At 39.0% G+C, this 21,646-nt stretch overlaps 1 protein-coding gene across 1 annotated transcript in view; it reads right to left on the bottom strand.

Annotated features, from left to right (window-relative positions):
- LOC136866830 (ATP-binding cassette sub-family C member 4-like) overlaps positions 1-21,646 on the bottom strand; it is a 291,743-nt gene that overhangs the window by 190,841 nt on the left and 79,256 nt on the right. Inside the window, exon 11 of the mRNA XM_068226857.1 lies at positions 18,336-18,622. Coding sequence (XP_068082958.1) covers positions 18,336-18,622 — 287 coding nt within the window. The remainder of the gene's footprint in view (positions 1-18,335; positions 18,623-21,646) is intronic.

The raw sequence follows: 21,646 nt of genomic DNA, 5'->3' as shown, positions 1-21,646 counted from the left end.
CCACCACGACCACTATGACGACTGCATATACCACTTCTCAACTTCCCATCACTACTGCCACAACTTGTCACCCTTTGCCAGTAATGTCCTCATCCCTCCCATTACTCTTGACTACCGTAACCCCGCCACTCCTTTCCACCCTGTTGACTTCGACCACCGGAGCTCTGTCATCCATCACCTCTACAAGACACCTCTGCAGCAGCCGACGCCACACCACCATCACCACGGCAGCAACCACCCTCCTTCCATGCCATGTTTAGTTGCGTCCTACGCGGGATTCTGCCTGACATCTCTGAACGGGACGTCCTACAGGAACTCCACGCGGATGGCGTTTTCGCCCAACGTGCGATTCGTATACACAACACCAACAGCCCTAGATATATGGTGCGGCTCCAGCTTCTCACTGCTGAAGATGTTCAACATCTCATTCGTACCGGTGCTCGTATCAATGGCCATCACCACAAAGTGGAGCCCTCCCGTTCTCCACACCCACCTGTTCGCTTCCCCTCAGATACTTTACATCGTCGCCCCTGGCCAGCCGCTTCTCCTTTTCCACCTTTTCTACAAGTTTATCCACCCCCTTCCCAACCTAGTTTCATTCCCCCACCCCTTCCGACATTCGACCTCTTTCACTTTCTTATCACTTCTCTTTCCAATATCACAGCCACCCTTCATCTCCCCACCTTGCATCTCCACCCAAGACCTCTCTTCTAACCTTCATCTTTCCCATCTTTGCACTTCACTTTTTCCCCTGCCCACTCTTGCACTCTCCTCTGAATTTTTAATCCTTGCACACATCCCCGGTACTTAAATAATATCTGAGCACACATCCCCATTCCTTACTTCAAATTACCCTCCTCTTTACCCCATTGCTCCTTCTTCAACCAGCCGACACTCCTGGCCAGGGTGAAGGCGTAACCTTCAAGGTGAAAACTTATAAATAAATAAAATAAATGCCTCCACAGTATGCACTAGCCATGCGTCTTGGTGAGTGTGCTATTTACCAACTGATGACCACAACTTAGCACACTGGGGCAAAACGCTGGCAACCAAGAATGAGTTAGCTGGAAGATTTATAACGTCCATTAACGGACCAACTATATTGGTATTATAAATTTACTCATACGGATTAAATATTTCAGGTTCCCCATGGGAATCAACATCTTTATCATCTGATGGCCAGGCAGGCATCAATTTTTGAAAATGCAACAAAGTCTCTCATAGTGCTTTGGCACTGCCGGTGGCTCCAAGTAGCCTACGCAGTGGCATCCATGGTATGCACTAGCCATGCATCTTGGTGGGTGTGTTATTTACCAACTGATGAGCCCAACTTAGCACACTCGGGCAAAATGCTGGCAACCAGGAATTAGTTAGCTGGAAAATTTATAATGTCCAATAACGGACCTACTATATTGGTATTATAAATTTACTCATTCGATACAAATATTTCAGGTTTCCTATGGGAATCAGCATCTTTATCATCTGATGGCCAGGCAGGCATCAATTTTTGAAAATGAGACAAAGTCTCTCATAGTGCATTGGCACTGCTGGTGGCTCCAAGTAACCTACGCAATGGCCTCCACAGTATGCACTAGCCATGCATCTTGGTGGGTGTGCTATTTACCAACCGATGAACTCAACTTAGCAGACTGGGGCAAAACGCTGCCAACCAGGAATGAGTTAGCTGGAAAATTTATAATGTCCAATAACAGACCAACTATATTGGTATTATAAATTTTCTCATTTGGAACAAATATTTCAGGTTCCCTATGGGAATAAACATCTTTATCATAAGGGAATTTTGTTTGTAATTATTCTGTACATAAATAAGTATACATTTGTTGATTTGAAATAGTCATACTTTAACTTGTAATTGTGGGCAGTTGATCTGGCATGATATTTTGCAATCGAGGCTATGTTTAACCGAGACTGTATTAGGCAAGTAAATTTTCCACTGACACATCTAGGTAGTCATTGTTTGTATGCGTGGGGAAGCTATTAAGACACATGACTACTTTTGTATAGTGCGTGGCCATGTGGTTTCAATCGAGTTTCTGCATTCGCTAGCTACCATGTGTCAGTGTGGAAGGGATGATGGAGTGGAAGGAATCTGAGTGGTCATACCGAGTTTATATAAGTTGATGTAAAGATAGTTGTATGGTATAAGAGGTGTTCTAAGAGGTGATCTAAGAATCGTTGAAGAGGTCTAAGAGTGGTGGTCTGATCTGAGTAGAGACTTGTACTGGGCTGATAGTGAAGCAGCAGCATCTAATTGCAAGGTAAAACTTCGCAATGTAAGTTTATTTCAGTAGATTCACCAGAGATTTAATGCCGTGATCTGCAGAGGTATAGGAAATATATATATCGAATTTAACCGATGTATGCAGTTAACAGTCGTCATGGTACTTCGAATTCCTTACTGAATTCTACTATACAATTCGTGAGCATTATTCGAGAATTGAATCTAACTTAGATACATCTAACATCGCATACTACTGTTGTATTTATTTCAACAATCTCTATTTTAACTATCAGGATGTGTGAAACTAGATAGTATGCCTGAATACCACAGGTTCTTCTGTAGTGTTTTCCAATTTCTAACAATAAATATTGAGTGGATGTAACCACATTAGAGGGTACTTCACTCGGACAGGGAAAGTAGGTCTCCAGGATACATAAGAAGATGAGAACAGCAGACAGCTTCCGACATCTACCTGACGGTTTTCAACAGTTCAACAGTGGTGTGTGCAGACATCAGGTAATTATAGCATCAGGCATGTTAGGCATAAATAACATGAAGAAGAATTTAATCAGCGGCAATCTCACAATTAATTCATACTGAATGCCGACAGCTTTTTAAATTTAGACCAATTTTCACATAACAACAAATCTCACAGGGTATTTTTTAGTGTTAAATTAAAGTACGGCAAAGCAAGATCATTGTGATGTAAACTATAGTCATGAATTCAGTTTTCTTTCTATAATAATTAATTATATTTCTAAGTGCAGTCCTCAATTGTGGAAATGCAACCATAATCTCCAATTGTCCTGATGCATATTCCTGTACATTGCCAGATGTGTGTGTTTATCACCTCACGCTTTGAGAATAATTTAGATAAGAGGCATTCTCTTCAAATTTTGTTGCTTATTACAGCAACTGGTACTCAACCAAGTTAAAGTATATTGTTTGAAGGAAAGTAATAGCAATAGTAGTGGTAGGAGAAGTTACAACATGTCACCAAAACGTGGAGCTCGATAGGTTCAGAAAAAGATATTCTGAATGGCAATATATTTATTTATTTATTTATTTATTTATTTATTTATTTATTTATTTATTTATTTATTTATTTATTTATTTATTTATTTATTTATTTATTTATTTATTTATTTCTGACTTACATTTGTGGCGAAGTTAGGGCTCACGGCCCTCTCTTACACTTAACCACTATAAACAAAATTTAAAAATGTAAACATAAAAGGACATAGAAATTCTAAAAAGAAATAATACTACAGACAGATAATTCTAAGACTAAGTTAGGCCTACATATCAGTACAGCAATTCATGTGACAATACTAATAATAATAATAACAAATAAATAAATAATAATAATAATAACAATAATAATAATAATAATAATAATAATAATAATAATAATAATAATAATAATAATAATAAATGAAGAAAACCCATTCACTCAACATACACACAATGACTCACACAACTCAGTTTTACGTTCCCAGGAAAAACTTTCTGCAGGCAGATTTGAATTTATCAGAGGAAGTAAGGTGCCGAATGTCCATTGGGAGTGTATTCCAGAGTCTCAATACGGTAACTAAAAAGGAATGATTGTAGGAATTCGTTCGACTTAGTGGAATTTCAAGTAGGGACCCAGAACGGGTACTAATTTCATGGAATGAGGAAAGGAAACGAAAATTAGAAGAGAGGTAAGTAGGAGTGTTCGTCGAGAGCACTTGGTAAACAAGTGTCATTAGGTGAAAATTCCTTTGTTCATTTATGTGTAGCCATTCCAATGTTTTGAAATATGGTGTAACATGAGCGTCATGTTGCAGTTGGAAGGCATATCGTATGCATGAGTTTTGTGCTCGCTGAAGTCTCAAAACTTGTTCAGCATTTAGATTGACTAGTACCGTATCACAGTAGTCTAAAATTGGGAATAGTAGTGCTTGGATTAATTTTAATTTAAGTTTTTGAGGAAAAGAATTCTTGTGACGTTTCAGAGGATATAGAGCTGCATGAACCTTTCTACATACATTTGTTACGTGTTCATTCCAGGTCAGATTCTCACTGATGGAGATTCCAAGATTAGTTACATTTTTAAGGTACGGTACAGTAATGTCATTGATTATGATTGGAGGAGGATTGATATTGCTTATTATATGTAATAATTTAGAGTTTCCTATGATAATACTTTGTGTTTTACGAGGATTTAGGAGTAAGTGGTTGTTTTTAGCATAGGCGGTAAGCCTTTCAATATCCGAATTAATATGCTGAACTGTTTCAAGTAAATTGTTTGTAGTGGTGTGTTTGTATATCTACATATCATCAGCATATATAGTATACTAGCAAGATACCCGTGCTTCGCTACGGTATTATACTGAAATTTATAATTGAATGCTTATTGTTTTAGATATATAATCCTCCGAAATTCGCGATCTGACTCGTTTTCTCCGAGAATCCACCAAAATTCCCGATATGACTCGTTTTCTATTATTTTACGGCACGTTTCCTCCAATTTTTCAATCTTTCTTTTCAGCAATCGATTTCGTACTTCCCGGGTTAGGCTCAGGTATTCCTCCCGGTCAGTTGGGTCCGTAAATCTGTGCCATCTTTTCCTATAATCATTTTTAATATGGATAAAATCCTTCAGGAGATCCGGCGTGGTGTCATATTGGATGCCTTGCGGCACTGAACCCGTCCAGGAGCCGTTTCCAGCGCGGGCCGCACATTTGACGACGGTCCGGAACATTATTATTATTATTATTATTATTATTATTATTATGATTATGATTATTATTATTATTATGTGTTGCTGGAATGGCTGATGACAGGGAAAACCGGAGTATCCGGAGAAAAACCTATCCAGCCTCCGTTTTGTCCAGCACGAATGACACATGGAGTGACTGGGATTTGAACCACGGAACCCAGCTGTGAGAGGCCGGCGTGCTGCCGCCTGAGCAACGGAGGATCCTTATAAGTACATTAATAACAGTAAAATTAATTGGTCTCACCTCCTTTTACACCCCACCGCCGTTAAGTTTATTTACCGCCACCTCCCCCCCCCCCCAAGAAAAATTAAAAGAAGGCTTGTTTCTTTATGTTTAAGGGAGATTCCAAACACCAATGTTCACGTCTATTACCTTCAGCTCTGAGATATAAGTATCCCCATAAAAATAATTTACTTTTTGCACTTCATTTCACACTACTCCCCCCCCCCCCCAAGTGAATTTTCCCGCAAAAATACTTGTTTCTTTAACAGTAAAGGATCTTCTAAATACCAATTATCACGACTCAAAATTCTTCAGTTTTTGATTTATGTGTCCTCATGAAAGGAATTCAACTCCTTTACACTCCCGCCCTCCAAGATGGTTTCCCCCCAAAAACGCGTTATTCTTTGTTTTTAAAGAAGATCCAAATACGAATTATCACGTCTGTAACAACTTTAGTTTTTATTAGATATATGTATTCTCATACAATTAAGTCAATTTTTCAATTCTTTCACCCCCCCCCCCCCCAACTTCATTGGATTTTCCGACAGTACGTGTTTGTTTACTTTTAAAGCAGATTCTAAATATCAAATTTCACGTCTGTAACATCATCATTTTTGAGATATCAGTGGCCTAATTAAAATAATTCAACACCATTTTTAGAAACATTAACACCCCACCCCCCTCCAGCCAAGTGGTATTTCCGAAAACTAAAAATACACGTTTCTTTATGTTTAATAGAGATAAAATATCCATTTTTCACTTCTGTAACATGTTACGTTTTTTTAGACATACTGTAAAAATTCTCATTTTAAAATTTCACCCCTTTTGAGTTCCCCTTAAAAGGAGTTTCCAAAAACAAATCACCTGTGTTTCTTTACATTTACATGAGATTCCAAACACCCACTTTTTACGACTGTAACATTTTACGTTTCCAAGATATTCTGGAGATATAGTCTTTCAAAAAATTCACCCCATTTTGTCACTCCTGTTTATCCGCCATTAATTGGATTTTCCAAAAACTAAAAATACGTGTTTCTTTATTTTTAAAGGAGATCCCATATACAAATTTTCAGTTCTGTAATATCTTTCGTTTCGGAGATATATGTATCCTCATTAAAGGCATTCAACCCATTTTTCACCCTTTTAAACCCCTCCTATTGGGATTTAAGGAAACAAAAAATACGTGTTCCTTTATTTTTAGAGGAGATTCCAAGTACCAATTTTACATCTGTAAATTTTAAAGTTTTAAGATATAGACACACTCATTTTTAAAAATCACCTCTTTTTCACCCCCCATTAATTGGATTTTCCAAAAACAAAAAATACGTGTTTCTTTATTTTTAAAAGAGATCCCAAACACCAATTTTCAGGTCTGTAATATCTTCAGGTTTTGAAATATAAGTAGACTCATGAAAGGCATTCGACCACTATTTCAACCTTTTCCACCCTTCCTATTAGGATTTTCCGAAAACAAAATATACATGTTTCTTTATTTTTAAAGGAGGTTCTAAATACCAATTTTCACATCTATAACCTTTAAAAGTTTTGAGATACGGATACACTAATTTTAAAATATTACCCCCTTTTCACCCCCTCTTAATTGGATTTTCCAGAAACAAAAAAGTACGTGTTTGTTTACTTTTAAAGGCGATCCCAAACACCAATTTTCAGGTCTGTAATATCTTCAGTTTCTGAGATATAAGTAGCCTCATTAAAGGCATTCAACCTCTTTTTCACCCCTTTTCACTCCTCCTATTGCGATTTTCCGAAAACAAAAAAGTACGTGTTTCTTTACTTTTAATGAAGATTCTAAATACCAATTTTTACATCTGCAAACTTTAAAAGTTTGGAGATATAGATTCACTCATTTTAAAAATTCACCCCATTTTCCCCTCCGATTAATTGGATTTTCCAAAAACAAAAAAAAGTGTTTCTTTTTTTTAAAGGACATTCTAAATACCAATGTTTATATATATAAACTTTAAAAGTTTTGAGGTATAGATACACTCATATTAAAAAATCATCTCCCTTTTACCCCCCCAACCATTAATTGGATTTTCTAAAAACAAAAAAATACGCGTTTCTTTATTTTTAAAGGAGATCTCAAACACCAATTTTCAGGTCTGTAATATCTTCAGTTTCTAAGATATAAGTATTCTCTTTAAAGGCATTCTACCCGTTTTTCACCCCTTTTCTCCCCTCTTATTGGGATTTTCCGAAAACAAAGAATACGTGTTCCTTTATTATTAATGAAGATTCTAAATGCCAATTATTACATCTCTAAACCTTAAAACTTTTGAGATATAATTGCACTCATTTTAAAAATTCACCCCCCTTTTCACCCTCGCATTAATTGGATTTTCCAAAAACAAAAAAATATGTGTTTCTTTATTTTTGAAAGAGATCAAAAGTACCAATTTTGAGGTCTGTAATATCTTCAGTTTCTGAGATATAAGTACCGGTATCCTGATTAAAGGCATTCAACCCCCTTTTCACCCTTTTTCACCACTCCTATTGGGATTTTCTGAAAACAAAAAAAATACGTGTTTCCTTATTTTTAAAGGATTCTAAATACCAATTTTCACATCTGTAAACTTTTAAAGTTTTGAGATATAGGCACACTCATTTTAAAATTTCACCCCCCTTTTCACCCCCTTAGCGACGGAATATCCAAAAATCCTCTCTTAGCGAGCACCTACATCTTAATATGAATATATCCTCAAAATTTCATTTCTTTATGTCCAGTAGTTTTGGCTCGGCGATGATGAATCAGTCAGTCAGTCAGTCAGTCAGTCAGTCAGTCAGTCAGGACAAGCTACTTTATATATATAGATATATACACTGACTGACAGAGCAAATGCAACACCAAGAAGGAGTGGTCAGAACTTTATGCCAATTGCAGGGTAGACTGACGTCACTGAGGTATGCTCATGATGTGAAATGCGCCGCTGTGCTGCGCACGTAGCGAACGATAAATGGGACACGGCGTTGGCGAATGGCCCACTTCGTACCATGATTTCCCAGCCGACAGTCATTGTACAACGTGTTGTCGTGTGCCACAGGACATGTGTATAGCTAAGAATGCCAGGCCGCCCTCAACGGAGGCATTTCCAGCAGACAGACGACTTTACGAGGGGTATGGTGATCAGGCTAAGAAGGACAGGTTGGTCGCTTCGTCAAATCGCAGCCGAAACCCATAGGGATGTGTCCACGGTGCAGCGCCTGTGGCGAAGATGGTTGGCGCAGGGACATGTGGCACGTGGGAGGGGTCCAGGCGCAGCCCGAGTGACGTCAGCACGTGAGGATCGGCGCATCCGCCGCCAAGCGGTGGCAGCCCCGCACGCCACGTCAACCGCCATTCTTCAGCATGTGCAAGACACCCTGGCTGTTCCAATATCGACCAGAACAATTTCCTGTCGATTGGTTGAAGGAGGCCTGCACTCCCGGCGTCCGCTCAGAAGACTACCATTGACTCCACAGCATAGACGTGCACGCCTGGCATGGTGCCGGGCTAGAGCGACTTGGATGAGGGAATGGCGGAACGTCGTGTTCTCCGATGAGTCACGCTTCTGTTCTGTCAGTGATAGTCACCGCAGACGAGTGTGGCGTCGGCGTGGAGAAAGGTCAAATCCGGCAGTAACTGTGGAGCGCCCTACCGCTAGACAACGCGTCATCATGGTTTGGGGCGCTATTGCGTATGATTCCACGTCACCTCTAGTGTGTATTCAAGGCACGTTAAATGCCCACCGCTACGTGCAGCATGTGCTGCGGCCAGTGGCACTCCCGTACCTTCAGGGGCTGCCCAATGCTCTGTTTCAGCAGGATAATGCCCGCCCACACACTGCTCGCATCTCCCAACAGGCTCTACGAGGTGTACAGATGCTTCCGTGGCCAGCGTACTCTCCGGATCTCTCACCAATCGAACACGTGTGGGATCTCATTGGACGCCGTTTGCAAACTCTGCCCCAGCCTCGTACGGACGACCAAGTGTGGCAAATGGTTGACAGAGAATGGAGAACCATCCCTCAGGACAACATCCGCACTCTTATTGACTCTGTACCTCGACGTGTTTCTGCGTGCATCGCCACTCGCGGTGGTCCTACATCCTACTGAGTCGATGCCATGCGCATTGTGTAACCTGCATATCGGTTTGAAATAAACATCAATTATTCATCCGTGCCGTCTCTGTTTTTTCCCCAACTTTCATCCCTTTCGAACCACTCCTCCTTGGTGTTGCATTGTCACTGTCAGTCAGTGTAGTATATACAGTACATGGATCAGTCTTTTAATGAATACACACATGTTAAGTTAACCAAGTAATGTTAGGAAGGTCATTTTGTTGAATTTTTGTATTTAAGGGGTAATGTCAGAGGAAGTGCAAGGGCAAATAGCTTTCAGATCATGAAATTTCAGTAGGAAACCAAAGATGAACAAGGATAGCAACATGCAGTCAGGTGATGAGACTGATGTTATTGTGTCCAAGGAAATCCAAGGTGATAACATGAATAGGGGGATGGTGACTAAAGTGGGACCTGTTGAAAGCTAGAAAATAGTAGAAAGTGAGGAAAATGCTGTCATACAAGATCAAAGCAATGGGGGGATTGACCTTGGTTTATTCAATTTGCTGATGTCCAAAACGAATGAGCATAATAATATCATTAGTGGGAAAATTGAATCTCAGAATAATATTATTAGTGAGAAAATTGAAGTGGCCATTAGTGAGAAAACTGAATCTCAGAACAATGGCATTAGTGAGAAAATTGAATCTTGAATAAGGTCATTAGTGAGAAAATTGAAGCACAGAGTAATGTCATAAATAGTACTAATAAGAAGATTGATGATGTTAGCGAGAAAGATAGATCATAAGTAAGCAAATTAATAATTTGGAAAGTAAGGTAAACAGGGAGTGTAGTGATATCAGAGCTGAGATGGAATTGGGTCGGAGCAAACTCCATACGTAAATAGAGAAAATTAGTGAGACATGCATCAAACAGGGGCATAAGTTTGATGAATTAGGCGCTAAGATCAAGTCTAATAAAGGGGAAATCAATGAGTTAGTGGAAGAAAGGTTTGAAAAGATAACCAATATAGTGGGGCAAGAAACCAGGAAATGTATTAGTAGTGTGGAACATGTGGAAAGGAAACTTGGAGAAGTAGGTGAACTAGGGAGTGAACAAAAATCATTATCACAGAAGGTGAGAGAATCGGAAGAAAAGTTGGAGGAATTAAGAAAAATTCAAGAAAAGGCTGAGGAAACAGTGGAAGAAAAATTTCTGAGTTGCCAGAGGGTACTCCAGCAAGAAGTGCATGATAGTAGAAATCTACGTGAGATAGTTGTAACTAATGGTTTAATCACTAGGGACCATTAAGTTTTCTGGGAAAGAATTCAGCCTGATGGAATTTATGAGAGTAGTAGAGAAGAAATTTGCTGTTCAGTTAAGAGACAATATTATTAGCTGGGAAACGGAATTGGAGGTCTTATCTTATGCTTTCGTAGGAGAGACTAAGTCTTGGTTTCAGGTATATAAAAGCTCGATGTCTAGTCTAACTGAATTTAGGGAGAAATTCATAGCAAAATTTTGGAGTGAAGGTGTTCAGAGTTGGGAGAGAGAGAGTAATGTTTGGCACGTATAATTCTAACGAGGGTGTTAGAATGACAAAATACTTTGTGGCTCATGTTTTGGTGTGGAGAAATTTAGAATGTATTGGATCCAAGTCTGATATACGGTAGTTAGACTTATGGCAAAGCACTATCCCAATAGAATAAGAGAAGCCATTTGTATGCAAAGAGTGGAGATGATTAAGGAAATGGAAATCTTGTTAGAAAGTTTTGATGCTTTGGGTAGTAGTCTGAATAATAGTAGGATGCAAAATAGGAATGTTGAAGGAAGGGGTAATCAATCTAATAATCAGGACAAGCCTATGCGTAATCAAAACTACAGAAAAGAATATCAGGAGAGACCTAATAATAATTTCCACAGGGAGAGAAATTATCAAAATAGTTCGGAACATTTCAGAACTGGGAGGCGTAAACATGTAAATAAACCTGAAACTGGGAGACAGGAGAGTACAGGCAATAATAATAATAATAATAATAATAATAATAATAGACGACAGCAAGGGAGTTGTGTAACCAACAAGTCCTAACCGAACCAAGTAAGGTAATTTAAACGCGCAACAGGCTGTATAAACAGATCAATGAGGCAGTCCGAATATCGTAAGTTCACGAAAAAGGTAGATAAGTCATTAGATGTCGACCAGCCTATAGTTGTAAGTGAACATGATTGTGACCTAAGTAGCAATAATTGAAATGTTTTTAAGAGATGACTTAATCGTAAAACATACATTTTATAAGTGTAATTTAAATTTAGATATAAGGCAAGATTTGTTAAGTGATCTAATTGTATGTAATGAGGATAATTTAAGTAGAGTTACTGTAACACCAACAATTGAACTGATGATACGGGGCAGGAAGGTTAAGATTCTGTTGGACTCTGGAAGTGAGAAATCATGCATAAATTCCAAGCTGTATGAGGAAGTATTGAGAGGGAAACATCAGGTAGCGGAAATTCCAGTGAGGAATACGTTCATCGTTACAGCTGTTGGAAACAAGTCTCAAAGGGTGAATAAACAAATTGCTGTCCCCATTAACATCAGTAGAGAATGTATTTTCCAACCATGTTTAGTAGTACCCAATTTAGTTCATGCTGTTATTTTAGGTACCGAGTGGTTAACGTGTCATAAGGCTAAATTAAATTTTGATCTATGTAATGTCAGTCTTATTTGGGGAAAGAGTAGCAGGAAAGTCAGGTTACCATATGATGTTGTGTCAGAAATTTGTGCGAATAAAGTGTGTTCTAGTACCGAAGGGTCAAAATATTTATTTTTGCCATGTGTATATACAGAGAGATTCTAGAGATGAATTTTATGAGACAGTGGAGAAATGTAATCTAGGGGAAAGTCAGAAGGACAAATTGTGAATTGTTGATATCACATCGAGATGTGTTTTTTTTTTTTGTGACCGGTCCGATAGAACACATCTTTATGAAGACAAATTCAGTGTTCATGATAACTCGTAGGACCGGAATATCCCATTCCAATAAAATATGTTAGCACTGTAGAAAAGCAGATTGGCGTTTTGCTAGATTATAGTATAATTGAACCATCATGTAGTCCTAATTTAAATCCACTTGTAATTATACCTAAGAAATATAAAAGGTACGTCTTTGCATTGATACCAGATTAATGAATATGAGAATTGAAGCCGATCAGCAATGGGCGGAGATGGTAGATGAATTCATTCAACGATTTGAAGGTAGAAAATGGTTTTCCACTTTTGATTTGTCTTCATCTTTCTGGCAGATTCCACTTAGAGAAAGCAGCCAACCACTTACTGCTTTTGCGTACTAGAATTGCTTGTATCAGTTTGCCAGGGTGCCTTTTGGGACGCATACTTCATCCGCAGCATTAATTAGGGCCATGAGTAAAGTACTAGGGAGGGACACGGATAGTTTTGTGACCATGTACATAGACGACATTGTAACTGCATCCCACACATTTGAGGAACACATGAAACACTTACAGATTGTTCTACATAAAATCAGGAAAGAGGGGTTTACATTAAAACTGGGTAAATCAGTATTGTGTTCACAACAAATCACATTTTTGAGACACACTGTATCAGAACAAGGGGTGAAACTGGAACAGACGAGATTAGACAAGATAAACAACACTCCTACTCCACGTAATGTGAAAGAATTGAAATCTTTTCTGGGAATGTATAATTACTTTCAACATTTTGTGGGTCAATATTCTGCACTGTTAGAGCCGTTTTGAGAGCTATTGAAAGGAGGCACAAAATGGAAGTGGAAGAAAGAACATGATGAGGCTTTCCTCAAGTTGAAGGATGGGGTTAATGAAGCAGTTATGTTGAGATATCCAGTGCCAGATCGTGAATTTATTCTCATGACTGATGGTTCTGAGAAGGGAATTGCTGGATGGTTATGTCCGAGAGATGTTACAGGTAATTAAAGCATCGTTTCCTTGGCAAGTCATGGGTTCAGTATGGCTGAGAAGAGATATACCATTACAGAGATTGAATTTCTTGCTATCATGTATTCAGTAAGTAAGTTTAGAATGTATGTCTTAGGTAATAAATTTGAGATATGGACTGACCGTCAGGCCTTAGTATTCTTGAATACATACACACTAACTAGTAATCGTATGACTTGTTGGATTTTAGCCATAAGTGAATATGATTTTAAGATACGTCACATTAAAGGGAAAGATAATGTTACGGCTGACTTTCTCAGCAGGTATCTCCCTAAGGAGGAAAATACTGTCTCTTTAGAGTTGAAAGAAGGTATTTTGATTTGTGTTGGCTCTATGACTGATAATACAGCAGAAAGAGATAGACTTCGTTCTCTTCTGGTCGAGCAGGGAATAGAAAAATAGTTGGTTGGTCTGTTGATCTCGCTTAGAGATAAGGAACTAGGTACTGTTTTTGGGAACGGTAAACTTATGTATAAATTACGTAATGATTTTATCACTAGGAAATGTTATTCTGGGCAGTTTAAAATTTGTGTACCCAAAGCCCTGCAAGAGGACATGATTTAGTATTATCATAAGGAGCTGGGACATTTTGGAGCAAATAAGGTCTTATATGCTATTTAGGGTAACTTTGTGTGGAGAAACATGGGAAGGCACGTGAGGAAAATACTCACTACGTGTGATCTATGCCAATGCTCTAAGACTGTCTAGTCCATCACAGCTATATATTTTAATTTGTTAATTATTTTTAAATATGTGTTAACCAGTGGTAACATTTTATTGGTGTAAAATAATTTTAACAAATTATTTATATGAAGGTTCAATGTAAAGACTTAACCTTAAGATATTTGTTCAAATAAGGCTGATGATGAGCGAGACATGTCCCTGTTAGTGTTGTATTGTAATAAAATGTCCTTCTAGAGACGATAAACATTTTTATGTATTGAATTAGGTGGAAAATAAAACAAGAATTGTAACAATTAGTATTAAGTTCAATACAGGTAAAAAACATGAAAATAGTTTTATGCAATAAGAAAGAGCCCTTGCCATAGTTGTATAATAACAGAAAAAGGCCTTGAATTCCTGAACTTCACAGGATAAGTTGCACCTTCGGGGAGCAAGCCGGTAGCCTTAGGAATGTTCAATTTTGCTTGCCAGTTAGCAGCAAGATTGTTGAATAACACAGTGAAGTTGTTTGTGCTTCTATTTTTTATTACATCCAGAAATTAGAAATTTATTTTTTGTGTTGAATGGCACAGTGTAGGGTAGCGAATATTTGTCGCCTCATAACCTACATCTGGATTAGAAACATAATCGTGTGAAGTTGACTAGCATGGTACATATTTGTCTTGTGATAGCCTAGTTATGGATTCGTAAAAAGTCGTGAAATTATTTACTAATGAAGACAAAATTAAAATCTGTCATAAAGTGGACTGGCATCCACATCTTTAAGCGTGCAGAGGTAGCATGAATGTTGGAACTCGCACTTTAGAGTTTTGACTTGATCATTCAAGTTGATTGAATCAAAGTTCTGTCGAATTCAATATGGCGGTCACAGTCGCACGTGGTCGAGGCGTTGCCTACGAGATACACAAGGCCGGGAAATAGGAAGCAATTTGCCGCTGAAAAAGCGGCGCGACCGTTTTCACGGCTTGGCCACTAGATGTCAGGTCTCCGTTCTTTTCTTGGCGGACTTTTAACATTGTGATGTGCGGACTAATAGTGATGTTGTGTTGATTTTGTGCAATTTAGTGTCAGTATTTTTTCTGTCGGTGTGTGTGTTTGAGGTTGAGAAGATGGTGAACTGTTGTGTACCTCCGTGTACTTCCAATACTGCTAAAAAGCAAGAAAATGTGACATTTCATAGTTTCCCTTCGGAGTGCGGTTTAAGAGAGAAGTGGAGGCAAGCTATTTCCAGGCAAGGTGATAAAGTAGGATCTCTTTGGGTACCTAACAATTCTTCTCGAGTGTGTAGCTTACATTTAAATACGTCAGATTTTAGTGTAAGCACATCAATCAAGCTAATTCTTCCCAACAAAGTTCCTTCTGTTTTTAGTGTGTTCCCTGTTCATAAACAGAAAAGTAACAAGCACAGGAAGGATCCAGCTCCCAGAAATGATGTACCGGTACCATCAAAATTTAGTAGAATTTCTGATTCAGATAATGATATATCTTCAACAAATAACGGTTCTACACCAGTCACAAATGAAAAAGAGTTACAAGTCTCGTTTTTATGTAAGGGAAAGGCTACAAGTAGCTCTTTTAAATCGAAATATTTATTGACGAGAAAGTCAAATACCAGGTTAAGGGAAACAATATTTAAATTGAGAAGTAGGATACGGGCAATGAAATCAGAAAAACGTTTTAAGATATCTGAACTTCACCAAAAATTTTCGATCAGGATGATGCGTTCAAGAATTTCAGAAGGAAACCCCTGAACCGCAAAGTGCTGAAATTGTGATAACTTCCTGTATCTCAGGTAAGCTAATCTTATGTATCGGTACGTCATACATTATAGATAATATTCTATGAGATTAAATGAATTGTTCCTTGTGATCATTTGAACATTAATGCTGCTGATACGTATTTGTCTTAATTGATCACGAAGTTTTCGTGAATTACTTATTTTGTCTTAACATAGTGTGAGACAAAGGCCTACGTTCTAGAAAATAAGTCATACAATTACTCTTAGTCTATTTTTTATCTTATATCTCTTTGGTGTCCTCTGAAGTTACTAGTTTTAATTAAATGGATGATAAAAGGAAAAAGAATTACAAAAACACTGTACCAAAAGAGAACATGTGGAAGTAAATATGCTGTAACAATGAAATCTGGCGGTAAATGGTGGGAGACAAGCTCGCAGCACTGGTGACCGGGCGAGTGACAATCCCTGAACAGTGTCCCTGTGTATTTCTTAACATTATGATAGACTACTAGTTTATGAAAACAAGATCATCCAAACAAATAGACCCAAACATCTCATTGGGGTGTGACAGCTAGGGGCATAGATGTCGGTAAAGGAGACCTTACACTTCTTTTTATTAGAAAGGGGAATCAAATTGTAAGATAGTGTCAAACAGTTCAGGTTTCATCCGCATGTACAAAACGAACTGATGAGAGTCATTTCTTACAGTAGATTACTGAAATCGCCCTGAGATAACCATCTTTGATTCAAGGGATGAACCCATTTTCTGCACCGTTGTTTGGTTCGCCTTTTCAGGTACACAACTCCCAGGAGCAAAGCAAGAGATGTTTAAAAGAATATGAATTCCACTATACCACGTTGTTTGATTCCATCGAGGTATTAAAATATAAAACTGCGAGATAACCCTAAACCCGACTTCCATGCTAAATAACAAGGCATGTGTTTTGATTGGCTGCTGTGTACTCTTTACGTTCATGTTACGTTGCTCCATTGTGAATACCACAAGTTTTACGTTAATTTTACGGTTACGTTACGTCGTTAAGTTTACGGTTACATTTGCATTCTGAATGGGACCTAAGAGTGTGACCAGAAAATAATGTTTAATAACCCACTGTCTGAAATAAAAGGCTTCTACTACCATTTGTTTTAGAAAGAGTGGGATCTGCAATAATACTTGATATTTTCATGGCAAATGTTTTCGTATTTGTTGTCTGCTGTTCTTTTACACTTTTCAGTGCACTGTTGTTATTTTATAATCCCCATCAGAAAAGATTTTCATGTTTGTTCTCTCATGTTTTTCACACCTTTTAATAATCCCCTCTCATCTTTTTTTTTTTTTTTTTTTGCTAGTGGCTTTACGTCGCACCGACACAGATAGGTCTTATGGCGACGATGGGATAGGAAAGGCCTAGGAGTTGGAAGGAAGCGGCCATGGCCTTAATTAAGGTACAGCCCCAGCATTTGCCTGGTGTGAAAATGGGAAACCACGGAAAACCATCTTCAGGGCTGCCGATAGTGGGATTCGAACCTACTATCTCCCGGATGCAAGCTCACAGCCACACGCCTCTACGCGCACGGCCAACTCGCCCGGTCCTCTCATCTTTAGACATGGTAATGGTAGATATAGTTTTTACTGTAGGCCTACTGCAGATACACAATGTAAAATGCCATCATATTGGAAAAAATTGTATATAGTGTTTCCATATCCCTGTTGGATAGTTTTTATTCCTGTACCGGTATTCAGTAGTATGTTTTCTCGCTTAACACGTTCTTTTTTCTTGCCCCCTGCAGAAACATCTTAACAAGATTTTACTGCATCTGTTTACTCTATTCTATTCTTCTTTTTTTTACAACACTTCTACAGTTTAACTCTAACAGTTTTATGGCACCCTTACTTGATTTCCAGCTCTGTGTATTCTCATCTCACATTGGCCAACCAGAAGAAGTAAATGCTGAAAAGAGATCAATTTACCACCCAACCGTGTCTTGCTATAAATCAAAGTATCACCTAGACAATATTTCCCTCCATGATCTTCTGATTGGTGCTCAAGGTACAATACCCAAATTTTTGTGCAATTTTTGAGACAGGATTAGCATCAGCTAGACATGATTTTAAGACATCTCTATCATCACAATACATGCTCACTAGCTTGGACTCCATAACCATTTCACATACCAGTAGTTTTAATGTTGTTTTCATATATTTTGACCTTGTGGTAACCTTTATATAGGGGCAAATAATAATAACAACAACAACAACAACAACAACAACAATAATAATAATAATAATAATAATAATAATAATAATAATAATAATAATAATAATAATAATAATAATAATAATAATAATAATAATATACAAAAGTTGTGTTTACTGTACAGGTTCAAACGAGGTAATTTGATTAATTTTGTTATGTTTAAAACTCCTTACACTTTCAGGAGGGGAAAAGCAGGTCTTGTAGGTGTTCCTGATCAGATTTATTGTTTTTAACAATGGTTACAGAAAGAAAGGAAATAAATACATGAATCAGTTATTTCTGGAAAAGAATTAATTTTTAACTTTCTAACTTGAGACAATAAAATATTCTAATAGTAAAATATATAACTGTGTTTTCTTAAAATTGTAGCTTACCTGGCTAAGTTAATCCTTGCTCTTTGTCCACCACTAAGAGTGATTCCTCTTTCACCAATCAGAGTTTTGTCTCCATATGGAAACATTTTTAAGTCCCTCTCCAGGGCACACACTCGCACTACTTCACGATATCTGACAGGATCATATCGCTGACCAAAGAGGATGTTCTGCCGCACTGTACCCACAAATATCCAACATTCCTGAGATGAATATGACACACTCCCTCTCTTAGATAGAGTTCCAGATGTAAGAGGTAGTTCACCGAGAAGTACATGAAGCAATGAACTCTGTAGTCACAAAACAACCAGTGTCAAAATTAGAAAGTAGGAGTGGTAAAAGTCTTAAAAATCATACAGTGGTTGTGGTATAACTCAATTCAGACTTTTATTACCAAAAAAATTAATAAAATATTATTTTAATAATTATACTAGTGTCCAAATGTTAAGCATAATCACTAAACGAGGCCATACTGCCTGATAGGAATGTCAGACAGATTGCTGAACAAACGGAAGCTGAATCACACACCATATGTCACACAACTTGTCCAAAAAAACAGTGTCAGAAAGGTTCTGATAGCTAAGGTACACCTTTGACAACAACTAACAAAACTTGGCAATGTCTTCCACAACAAAATATGCTCTTAATAGGGTGTATGGTTACTCTAACGGCCACACATGCTTCGCAGCAACATGGCATGCCCTCTATCAGATGGCCCAAGAGCTCTTGTGGCAATCGATCCCATTCCTCCGAAAGGGCAATGCGAAGGTCTTGGAGGGTCCTTGGTGGAGGCTGACGGGATGCAGTTCGCCTCCCCGATGCATCCCAGGCATGATCTATAGGTTTCAGATCTGCAGACCTTGCTGGCCAGTCCATGCAATGAATGTCTTCCCCAGCCAGAAATTCATCCATCAGAGCAGCGCGGTGCGGTCGTGCATTATCATCCATGAAGAGGAAGTCTGGACCAACCGCACCTCTGAAGAGTCGAACATGTGGTCTTAGTACCTCAACCCTGTATCTCCGAGCATTAACAGTGTTTCTTGGACCACCCATGAAGATGTGCAGGTCCGTATGGCCATTCAACACATGACGCCACCACCACCACCATACTGGTCCCGTTCCACGATGTTCCTGTGGTTGTATCGGCTACCTGGTTCTCTCCAGATTAATGTGCAATGGGTATTGTTCTGCAAACTGAAGCAGGATTCATTTGTGAAGAGCACATGCCTCAATTCATTCATGGTCCAGTTTCGATGTTGACGGCTTCACCGTAAACGGGCCCGTCTCTGTGCTGGAGTGAGTGGGACACACACTGCTTTTTTTTTTTTTTTCTAGGGGCTTTACGTCGCACCGACACAGATAGGTCTTATGGCGACGATGGGATGGGAAAGGCCTGGGAGTTGGAAGGAAGCGGCCGTGGCCTTAATTAAGGTACAGCCCCAGCATTTGCCTGGTGTGAAAATGGGAAACCACGGAAAACCATTTTCAGGGCTGCCGATAGTGGGATTCGAACCTACTATCTCCCGGATGCAAGCTCACAGCCGCGTGCCTCTACGCGCACGGCCAACTCGCCCGGTACACACACTGCTGGACGTTGGGCAAACAGCCCTGCTGTTCTGAGCCTCCAGTACAAAGTTTGCTGGGAAACGGCAACCCCTGCAATGGCTGCAAGCTCCGCCGACAACTGTCTTGCAGATGCACTCTGATTTCATTGGGCGGTTAAGGCCAGATATCGGTCCTGCTGTGGGTGGTTACCCTTCGTCGACCTGGTACTGGCCTACGACTAACATCTCCTGTGTTTCAAAATCGTCTCCAAAGCCTGGAAATGACACTTTGTGGCACATTCAAGGATACGGCGACTTCGGCCTTTGTCTGGCCTGCTTCCAGGCGGCCGAGTTTTACCCTGCAAAACGGGGTCCAAATGGCGGCGTCGTGCCATTATGTTGTCACGTTCACCATGAGGCTACATTCTGCACACTATAACAGGGCAAACACGACTGAGGGAATATGGGGCGCAGTCACTGGCTGTGTTTACCTTGTGGTTACGCCACTAGTCAAAGCAGGGAACACTCCTTTCCTATACAGAGCGAGCACGTAAGGTTGGTAGGTGCATATGTCGTGTGTTTTGCAGTCTATTTCCTGTTGCCCTGCTTATTCGTAACTTATGCTTAACTTTTGGACACTAGTGTATAATATTATGAATTTAGGAGAATACCATTAGAGAACAGATTCTCTTAAGTCCCTTATTTATACAATACGTCAATACTTTACCTTTTTTAATGAATTTTTTCAGGCTTAAACCCACTACAGTTGATAATGTTAAGGAATATGGAATAAGGGAATGAAAAAGAAAACCTAGAGCTACAAATGATGTACAGAATTCAGGCTGGCAAAAAAGTTGGTCATATCAATTAATGTTTTAAGTGATGTACTTATGTATTTTTTTGCTAGGGGCTTTACGTCGCACCGACACAGACAGGTCTTTTGGCGACGATGGGATAGGAAAGGCCTAGGAGTTGGAAGGAATCGGCCGTGGCCTTAATTAAGGTACAGCCCCAGCATTTGCCTGGTGTGAAAATGGGAAACCACGGAAAACCATCTTCAGGGCTGTCGATAGTGGGATTCGAACCTACTATCTCCCGGATGCAAGCTCACAGCCGCACGCCTCTACGCGCACGGCCAACTCGCCCGGTACTTATGTATTTACAAGAAACCTCCTCTTCTCATCATTCTAATTGTCAATGTTCAGTGTTAAGTTCTTTTGATAATATTTTTTTTTGACTTTCTTCAATAAGTTGAACATTTTAACAATTGCAGTGAATTTCACTGAACACTGTAGAAAGGGACACTGGTTAATCTTAATTCATGATCTAACAATTGAACATTCTCTTGTTATCAATGACCATTTTCTTCACATTAGTATTGTGTGTTTTCACTCGCAGCAACAATTACAGACTCCATTCACTGTGGCATGCCCTTTCAAGGTCCTGGAACCTTTCCTGAGGGATATGCATCTCTACTATTCCTATAGTGCTGGTTCATTTCATTCAGAGTGTCAGAATTTTGACATTGGACATTTTGTCCAAGCATACCCCATAGGTGTTCAATGAGTCTGAGGTCTGGGTATGTGCTGGCTAGTTCAGGGTTTGTATCTCATCACCGCAAATAAAGTCTTGTTCTTCTTCCTTCTATTGTTTTGCGTCACACTGACATAGACAGGTCTTATTGGTGACAATGTGATAGAAAAGGGCTAGGAATGGGAAGGAAGCGATTGTGCCCATAATTAAGGTTCAGCCCCAGCATTTGTCTGGTAT

Source organism: Anabrus simplex, chromosome 3, assembly GCF_040414725.1.
Source record: "Anabrus simplex isolate iqAnaSimp1 chromosome 3, ASM4041472v1, whole genome shotgun sequence".
NCBI classification, from domain to species: domain Eukaryota; kingdom Metazoa; phylum Arthropoda; class Insecta; order Orthoptera; family Tettigoniidae; genus Anabrus; species Anabrus simplex.
The sequence above is the reverse complement of the archived record's forward strand: the minus strand, read 5'-3'. Positions and strand labels throughout refer to the sequence as shown.